General features: G+C 35.9%; 2 protein-coding genes across 3 annotated transcripts in view; one reads left to right on the top strand and one right to left on the bottom strand.

Annotated features, from left to right (window-relative positions):
- The window catches only part of LOC138030606 (protein C10-like), a 7,600-nt gene extending 5,314 nt beyond the window's left edge, over nucleotides 1-2,286 (top strand). For both annotated transcript variants that reach the window (XM_068878502.1, XM_068878497.1), the window contains 2 exons: nucleotides 381-557; nucleotides 1,364-2,286. In XM_068878502.1, the coding sequence (XP_068734603.1) occupies nucleotides 381-557; nucleotides 1,364-1,503 (317 nt within the window). In that variant the 3' untranslated portion in view covers nucleotides 1,504-2,286. The remainder of the gene's footprint in view (nucleotides 1-380; nucleotides 558-1,363) is intronic.
- The window catches only part of LOC138030592 (mitochondrial thiamine pyrophosphate carrier-like), a 25,804-nt gene continuing 16,771 nt past the window's right edge, over nucleotides 968-10,000 (bottom strand). Inside the window, exons 6-10 of the mRNA XM_068878488.1 lie at nucleotides 7,789-7,858; nucleotides 7,055-7,155; nucleotides 5,525-5,638; nucleotides 4,724-4,861; nucleotides 968-2,484 (exon numbers count right to left, since the gene is read on the bottom strand). Coding sequence (XP_068734589.1) covers nucleotides 2,371-2,484; nucleotides 4,724-4,861; nucleotides 5,525-5,638; nucleotides 7,055-7,155; nucleotides 7,789-7,858 — 537 coding nt within the window. The 3' untranslated portion in view covers nucleotides 968-2,370. The remainder of the gene's footprint in view (nucleotides 2,485-4,723; nucleotides 4,862-5,524; nucleotides 5,639-7,054; nucleotides 7,156-7,788; nucleotides 7,859-10,000) is intronic.

Below are 10,000 nucleotides of genomic sequence, written 5' to 3'. Positions count from 1 at the left end.
GTTTATGGACTTACCTTTTCAAATTAGATAGATCTATCTTAACTCTCTTCCCCTTTGAACAGTCATATTGTTTCAAGCTCCATTTATTAGGATAATGGAGAGTTGGAGTTTGCATTAGATCAATACTTGTGGACTGGGTTGAGTCACTGTGATAAAAATATGTAAACCTTTTCTGGGACTCTTTGTCCTCTTGTACAATCACCAGCCTTAGAATTAATTATTGTTTACATATTAAATAAATAAATAAATAAATAAATAAATAAATTATTGTTCTGGTCTGCACAAACCCTGCATCGAACAACTCAGCTCAGGGGCAAAAGTGAAAAGAAAAAAGCAAAATTTTGCACCAGTTTGTCTGAATGTGTATTACTTTTTGTCAGCTGCCATAAGAGATGTTTTGCAAGCATTTGAGAAGCCAGAAAACAAGTCCAGAATGCATGAAATACGGCAGGAAGCAGGGAGTGATTTAGTGAAGCTTCTTCAGTATCAGCTGCCATTTGCTGCTTTAACTCAGGAAAAGGTCATAAAGAGGCATGGGTTCTCTGATGATGGGGAAGGTATCATATTATCAAATCAATCGATTAACCAATCAGTAGATCAACCATTAATCTGAAAATCAGTCATACAGTTAGTAACATTCATCCCCGCAACAAAGTAAACATACAAAAATTGGTGATGACTTAATACATGCTGTGGTGGTTTCTAGAAATTCAACGTGAGTAAGCCATGCATGGCAACAACTGCTGTTTTCATGTACCAATAATTAATTGTTCTGATGAAAGGGCAAAAGAGAAAAACAGTAGAATGATTGCAAATTGATAACATGCTGGTGTAATTGCCAAGTTTTGTGTTTGGTTGATTTCATCAGTATTTGTGCTCCACTTTTCTATCTAAATGGCACACCTTGTTAATCAGAGTTGAAGATGTTCTGTGCTGTTTGCAAAGACAGGAGATTGGCTATGGAAAATGTGACACATAGCCTGTTTATTAAAATCATCAAAACAATTTTATACATTAAAATTATATTATCAAAAACTTTCATCCACATGTACCTGTAAATATGCATTTCCTGGAGAGGTAGGGGCAATTAACCTCTAGAAAAATATACGGGTACGCCATAAAACAAGACAGATAACCAGGAATCATTGATGGGAAAGAGGGTTGATAAAACATTTTGTGCATTATGTAAAAATGTAACATCAGCTACATGACACTAAAATTATATTCTGCACTAGTTGTAGACCCAATCTTGGATACAAAAGTCAAATCAGGACCCTCAAGTCCATGTTCCCACCTGTTATCATTACACCAAAACTATAATGTTATGGTTTAATTGTCTCATAAAATTTTGTTTCTTGTGCAGGTTCTCTAACATTTACTCATGCCATAAAACTGTTTGAAAAAGATGATGAGGAAATAGCTAGCATGGCTGCAGATTTGAAGACAAAATTTATTCCACTCCTACCACGCCCACCACCGTTTGTTCCGAGAGATGTGATGTGATGCATATTAGTTTCTTTTTATCCTGGAATATAGTAATCTTTGTTTGATGCATTCTAAACAATCACCTGGACAGTTGAGGTTTATGTACAGTAAAGGAATTTTATGTCAATATGTTTTCTTAGGAAAGGCTGAGACCATACCACAGTTAGTATGTTTGTATAAATTTAGTATTGTGGCAAATTGTTTCAAAATCAAAGAAATCAAAATGACTTCTACTGATTAATGCTTCCTGGATTGTAAAGTGAAGTACATTTATTAGCTACTCCCTGGAGACTCTTCAGGACTAATTTTCATTGCAGTTTGGAGGAATTTTTTCCGCATTGCTTGTAACAGCTAATTATTTATTATCGTAATGGAAACTGTAAATGTCTCTGCCCAGAACAAAGCCAGGGCACCAAACAGGGTATTGTGGCAACCAGTGATACAGTCATGTAATATGGAGCTTACGCAACAGGATGGCTGGAAGACTCAGGATGGCAGAATGATGAAAAAATGTTGCACGAGACTGTGCATTTCCAATCTTATGGAACATTTTTTCATCATTCTGCCATCCTGAGTCTTCAAGCCATCCTGTTGTGTAAGGCCCCTAATATTATACTCTTCATTGCCAAGCTACACAAACAATGTACTTGTACTCCTCTTTCAACAGTCTCAATTCCAATCCAGAACTTTGCTATAAACCAATAATAATAATAATAATTATATTGCATCATATTGATTGATACTTTGGTATCATAATAAATACAAAAGAATATTAAACTTTGATCTGTCTGTTCTTCCAAATTGCTAATTAAAGAATGCTCTTGTTTCTCATTATAATGATTGAATACTGTAAAACAATATCATTTTATTATTTTGTCAGCATTGTCATCTTGATGGGGAAATAATCACTGATGGTGCTTCATCATCCTGTATGCATCTTCTGATACCAGCAAGGCACTGTTCATAAGTGCAAAAAATCAATGCCACTGAAAAGCCAGCCTGAACACAAAACAAAAGATGACTTAGACATGTTCCAAAAAAGCAAGGGATTGGGAGAACTTGAAGTCACATTGATTTGATAGCTGAGTTGGTAGATCAGTGCAGTGCAATCACACTGTCATGAGTTTGAATCATATTAAGGGAGGTGGCTCTTAACTACCAAACCATTGATATGGACCCCTTCAAATAGTCATTTCTAGACTCCCTTTAACTCTACAGTTATCCTTTTTTTGGCAATTGTGTTCTATTTAACATTTCTTTGTCTGGTTTGACTCACAACCATCTTTATAGGTAAATCATGTGACCAAAACAGAAAATGCCTAAAAACTAGTTAACTATGTTTTTCGCCAATTTTTAATGCAACAGTATGAGAACATTGTAACACAAAATCTATAGTATGGATTTAAAATATATATATTTCTCGAAAAAAATCATGATGTCATAAGGCCCTTCTTTGATACACTTTTCAAAAAACAGTTCCATTTTTTGTCCAAATAGAAATTCCATGCTACAGTTTCCAAAAAATGGAGGAGCGGTTCCCATCCAGTGAAAAAAACTGCCTCTTTCTTTCGTTTCCTGAGAGTTTTTCACTGAAACACACGGCAGAGGGCTGGGACCAGTTGCACATGCGCCTTCTGATTGAAGTGATGTCAGATTTCCATTGAAAAAGTTATTTCAAAGAACCATCCATGCAACCTTTTTGAAGGGCTCTTGACTAAAAAGCTTCCTTAGCAACCAGTGTCTTTCTGTAGGTAAGAGGCACCCCCCTTAAAGGGGGGTGTAGAGGTTGTTAGTCAACCCATTGACTCCTAGACTTCCCCTCATTGTCGAATAAAATCGTCTGGTGTTAGACAGAGTAAAATGTATTAAGTCTCACTCCCAGGAGTAAAAGGCCTGAATTTTTTCAATCTTGCTTGCACCTGCTTAAAGTTGCTTATCTAACTACTACTGTAACAGAATGTTATAAAATAATGAGGATAGTACATGCACTCTCATTGGTCAATAGCTGTGTTTAGATGAGAGTATATGCAAACACAGCTGTGACATCACACAAATTTTGATTGGTTATGTGTTGTCAAATGCGTGTTTTGGTTGGAGTGTGTATCCAGAAAATCTGTTTCAATCAAGAAGGAAAAAAACAGCATTTTCCTCATTTGTCGAATTATTTTTGAGAGAATTCTAGACAGTTATGCAAACCCTTGACTGCATCTAGGATTTGCATAACTGTCTTGAATTCTCCCAATTCCCCCTTGTGTTTCGATGAGATTATGTAAACACAGGAAAAATCCTCTATTGCTTATTAATAAATCTTTGTAACTTCTATTGCATGTCCATTTTTTTAGTTCTAATATATAAATTTACTTATTCTTAAATCATTTCAGACTGAGTAAATGTAAGGAAAGTAAGTAAGTAAGTAAGTAATTTTATTTAAACACATATCGCATATGAGCGATAGCTCATTTAAATGTGGATGATATGCAAATATTTTTCACATTAATTCCAACGTGTTTCTATTGTTTTTGTCCTCTCTGCCTCGCTATCAAGCTGAATAATTGTTATTTTGAAAATGGCCTATTAGTGAATTATCTTCAAGCACATTGATTTCACTTACTTGTAGGTACCTTTGATTCCCAGAATTAACTGTAAGATGTTACCCAATGAGAAGAAAGGTAATAGCTGATATATTTTTAAGAATGGCATAATAATTTAAGGCTTTGTAAAAATTGCTTCCCGTTAATCACTCACTAACCCTAACCCCATTAACCCTTTGACGTCCAAACCGGCCTAAACTGACCAGACTAGTCTTAGTATTTTACTCTGTCTAACGCCAGACTATTTTACTCGTCAATGGGGAACCCCTGGGAGTCAATGGGTTAAACTAGGGAAGGAAGGGCACCTGTTTCTCCAATTTTAGAGACTCAGTTCAATAGGCCCTTTCCGAGTTCATGTCTGCCTCCTCTTCAAAGCAAACTTGTCTAAGTGCAAAGTTTTTCTTATGACAATTAGTCTTCATTCATATGTACAGTAGAACTAATTACCATGACAAAAACATTGCACTTAAGACTCGCTTTAAAGAGGAGGTAGAGATAAACTAGGAAATGGCCTATTACAGTCCCTCAAGAATGTCTGCATGCATGAAGCAATAATACTCAAATTTGCTAGACAAACTAATCCTTAGAAGTCCTTCCATGCATTTTCGTACTTCACTGTTTTTCCATTTGATGGATTTGACACATACCTTGACGGTACTGGGAGCAAGCCCCTTAAAGAAACCATGGAGACCTTCTTCCTTTGCCACAATCTTAAAGCAGTTTATCATACCCCTGTAACTCTGGACTTTCCCAAAAGTCTCTCTAGCTTCATGAAACCCTTGGACCTTTGAAAAAAATGATCAAGAGACAACAGTGGAATAGAACCATGAAAAGCTACGTGTATTAGGAGAGACCTTTTACTCTTTTATTATTAGTTTATACATGTATATGGCAATCACCGTCTGTCTTGCCACAGGTGATAGGCAAAAACTGAATGCCGCCCCTCCCCCCCCCCCCTTCCCCCTTCCCTCCAAAAAAATACTTTGGTTATCTCTTTGTTTGTGTTTGATTTCATCTGTTCCGCTTAATAGTCTTCCTTCATTGGTGGCCTGAGTCACAAAAAAAGAGATCACCTTCTTCCACTTGAAAGTTGCTGCCTATCTTTTCTGTTTTGGGACTTCAAGAATGCCTCATTATTTCGATGAGTTGTCGTTTAGTTGTCAATCTTTTGGTTAAATACACATGGGTTATAATGACTTGGTGACTCCATTTTGTCAATCAATGACCCCTTCTACAAAAAAGATACACTGTAAGACTTATTTGGGAATTTGAATGTTGAGCAAAATTTAGTTTGAAAAAAGACTGTGGATGTCTGTTTGGTGTTTTTTATCTTTTACATGACTTACCACCTCAACCTAAAACAACACCCCAGTTCAAACTAGATTGTACTCAGTAAATAACAAAACTGGACATCCATTGATACTAGGAGAAGAAGAATATTTGCAAACCTGTAATCTCTTCTTGACCATATCCAGAGGGTAGATAATGCCTTTACTACAGATTCCTGACAGTGCCCCACACACAAGACTCTCGTCAATATCCGCAGGCTGATAAGGATCTTTCTGTGAAAATAATTATTACAGAAAAAATAATTCAGGCTTTGATTATAAATGAGTAGCATAATGGTTCAATCTTTTGCTTCATCTGAATGACGGAACATGATGTCCTTCAGGGGAAATTAGATATCATTGTACTGCAAATACAACCCATAAGAGCACAGGAGAAATGTTGGATATACTAGTATTCAACTAAGCTTTCCCATAGACTGGCACTCTGATTCAAAAGGGTAAAGGTTGCATTATTTCTGTGACAATGGTCTGGCTGCCATGAGTATCCCATACCTGGTAGAGCATCCGAACTAGTAATTGGAAGGTCGTAGGCTCCATGCCTGCAAAGGAACACCTAGTTATTTTTCTGAATATCCCTGAGTCACCACTGAAAAGGTAATTTCTTCAAGATTAGGCTGTTCTATAAATTATGACCCACATTTTGCTACTTCCATTTGTCTAGAGCCATTAAATGATTTAGAAAAAACAAGGAGCCTTTCTTGAATTCAACTCGACCACACTTTGTTTACATGCAGCTATGTACATGTACAGCTTGTTGCCTACTGCCAGGTAGGGTTCTTAATCATGTTTTAGTTAGAATTATACTTTCAGGTCTTTTAAGAGGAGTGCAGGAACAAATTTTGGCAGTTTGAGAAGACTGAAATTTCTGCTGGGAACTAATTTTTGTGATTCCCTGTTCAAAAAGCAGAGAGGTAGCACATTAATTTTATTTTATTTTCAACTTTTATTGTACAGTTCACTCTGGCTACTTACATACAGTACTAAGAGACAGAAGATATCACTGTAATATGTTACTGCACAAAAGAAACTGAACAACAACAAAACAAAGCCTATATACCCCTATCATGCACATCAAACAGTGCAGTGCTTCATTAATTAATGCGGTTTGCCGGTTTGCAGACACCCTAGCCAATGATGTTCCTTCAGATGACCCATTTGTGCCAATCCAAATTGTACTGAATCGCTGTACACTTGACATTTTCTCTCCTGGCTTTACACATTGTTTTGTTGCGATACAGGCTACCATATGTATCTAAGCTCGGGTTGCTTTTCCCAATGGAAAATCATGTTAATGTTCATATCATCCAAGACGGGCACAAGTCTTTTAAATTTGACTGAAAGGAGTTAATTTTTGTGGCATTTTATTTTGTGGGAACTAATTTTTGCGGAACAGGGTCAATCCGCAAAATCTGCTAAAATTAGAACCTGCAAAACATTCATGCGACATGACAGCTTGATTTCTAAGTGTACTTTAATTAACATCTTTTACATTAATTGGGAAATACTTCTTAATTAATGTACCATTACTTTTGAAAGCTATCACATGTAATTGCCGATGTAGAGGTCATAAACACATAACAATGTGAGTAACGTGTACGTGTGTATAAGCTGAGAGAGGTATACATGTACCTTGATACCAAATGACATTTCCCAAAATATTTTGAACAATGCATAAAATCCAAACTGCAGACCAGCATGTGGAAAAATTTGAAACAGTGTTGGCACCAGCCCTGAAAGGAAGCAGAAAGACATGAAACAGGCACAACTGTAGGCACAACCCTTAAACCAACTTGTTAATAATATTATTATAATATTATTGGTCTAGAAAGCAAAAGAAGCACAATAACTTTTACATAATATTATAAAACAAACCCTTCCCTCAATCAACAATCATGTCAAATTCAACATGTTAACTTAAGCCTTATCTCTGTAACTTGCGCATTTTATACATTTTTCTTTACGTTGTGGCTGTACTCGTAAACATTTAGCGGATCTTTACGGGCATTACTAAACCATGAAACAGCTAAACAACAAAACAGCGATATTTAATCTCAAATCCAACCTTCGTCGGTTAGTATTCAATGTATGGTGGGGTCATACATGGTGTTCTAGTGTTTCGTTACGCTGTTTCAATGTTTCGCTGTTTCATGGTTTAGTACATGCCCTATCTTTACATTCAGATTTGCATCTCGTAAAACTTGCAATGAAAATTAATAGGAAGACATTTCTACTAAACCATGTCTACAACATTGAAAATTGTTGTTTTACATTTAAAACTTATTGAAGGCAACAAGGATCTTGAAGTGAGTTCAGCCTCCAGAAAGCATAAAGAATAAAGTGAAAAAGAAACCAAGCAAGCCCACCTTTATAAAATGAAGAAACCCCTTCATTAATATACATTCTACTGGCTGCTTGAAAAATGTTCCTGTAAACCTAAGATCAAAATATGAAGCAAACATTGTGAGCAATAATTACCCCTTTCATGTACAGGCATCACAAAAATAATACAGGATTTTTGACAACTTCAGTCAAACCAGGTTAAGTGCAGCATGGAGATTTTAAAAAATAATGCATCCATTTCATCTAGCTAAGGATTCAATGTGATAAGCAGTTTTAAACATGAGCATTGTAAACAAACATGTTTTATTAAAGTTACAATTAAAAACCATGATCAACTCTTGACTATAGCAATAATAGCAAATGAAATGTACATGTCACATTTTGAGCACAAATTATTCATAAAGCAGTAATGAGATTTGTTGCCGATTAGTCTTCAACAGTTTTACTTCTCAGCAAAGATGATGAGATAAAGTCTCAATAAACTGTTTTGAAGGTTTCTGATGAGCAGAGTGTCTACTAGCTTGTTACAAGAAATTTTCATACTGAACAATAATCCAACCATTTTTTACCAATTTTTAGATATCTTCCAATATGTGACTTAAGCTTCAGTATGTTCACGAGGCAATTTTTCGTGCAACTTGTCTTGCAATTTTGTTCTGACACAAGCTGCACGAAAAATTGCCCAGTGTAACATACCCTGCCATGCAACATTTTTGTTGCCACTACCGTTGCAAGAAATAGAAATCAGTTCTACTTTGGGCAACATGTAACTTGCATCGCAATGGTTTGCAGCACCAGCCAACAAAAAGGTTCCTTTAACGTCATGTGATCATTGAAAATGAGACAAATTGCAAGAAATGTTGCCTAGTGTAACACCCATCAAGCAACTTGAATTGCGCATTACCATTTTCGAGTTTAAAACTCATGATTAACTTAAGGTTTCCCCGAAACACCCTAACCCTAACCCTAACCCTAACCATTTTCCTCATATTAGCATCTTTTATTGGTATCTCAAAATATTCAAACTTACATAAAGTTCATTGTACTGTTGATTGCACCTGATGATAACATGAAGGAATCGGCTTCTCCAGAGATTTTATTTCAAAATTCTTTGTTCCTTCATGGTTTGAACAGAGAAACCGCACCAACTGTCTAGCGGGATTTGCAGAAATAGCTTTGATTGTATGGATAAAGTTCAACTTCGCAGACATTCCAGCCAGAGTTCTATTTTGTTTTCGTTGCGACTCTTTCCTTGAATCGCAATGAGCAGGTAATTTCCGATAAAATCTGATTGGCTTACATTTATAGCATGACGTATGACAACATCACTCTTGACAGGAGGGCAGCAGACAGCTAGTTAAGAAATTGTATCAGGCATACCTTTTCGCAGTGTGTGTCAACAATATTGCAATCTCATGGCTTCAAGTCCTGTTCAACCCTTGATTATTTTTCAATTGCTTAATTACAGTGATTACCTTTATAAGTTGTTTCACTTTACGTGATGATACTTTGCTAAGAAAAACCCTCTACTTATTTAAGTCTGATTCAAAACTTTAAAACTGGTAAATATATAACAATAAAATATATATAGCCATATAAAAAACCAAAAAAGATTTATTGCTGCTCGACGTTTTGGGGTCATCATGACTCCATTATCAAGAGACTAATAAAATAGCATGCAAATAAGGAAAGGTACAAGATTATAAGCATAAATTACGTAACTGTACAATAAACGGCCTAAACAGACACCTTGGCGCAGAAGGAATCCATTTGCACGGTTTTTTATATGCCTTGGCTTCAGCAAATCTCTACTGATCAAATATAGCCATATATAAAGTTACTGTAACAATAAAGTATAATTATATAGCCTAGGCTCTTGCTGTGTCTCATTCTCAGTCTCATTTTCTATAGAGCCCTTCAATTAAACTATATAGCAGGTGTAATCCAACCAGGCAGACTACATGCTCTCAATTTATAAACAGTAACTTGTTTCTCTAATGCCCCATGCCATAGAGTTTACAAAAAAGGATTGGCAGATGGGGCTTATGGTTTGCCGTCTTCATCAACAAAAACTTAAAAGTCGTGATATTTGCAGATGTTACACACTGTATTACAAAAGAGGCATTTTCTCCACAGTTATTTTTAGACTCTAAAAGTCAATCCAAGGAGAAAGACTCAGAACCCACAACTTTCCTCAGCAAAGTCCATTTTGTTGGTATTAAGGCCCATTTAAAT

The sequence above is a fragment of the Montipora capricornis genome, chromosome 2, assembly GCF_036669925.1.
Source record: "Montipora capricornis isolate CH-2021 chromosome 2, ASM3666992v2, whole genome shotgun sequence".
NCBI lineage: Eukaryota > Metazoa > Cnidaria > Anthozoa > Scleractinia > Acroporidae > Montipora > Montipora capricornis.
This window is presented reverse-complemented; position numbering and strand designations above follow the sequence as displayed.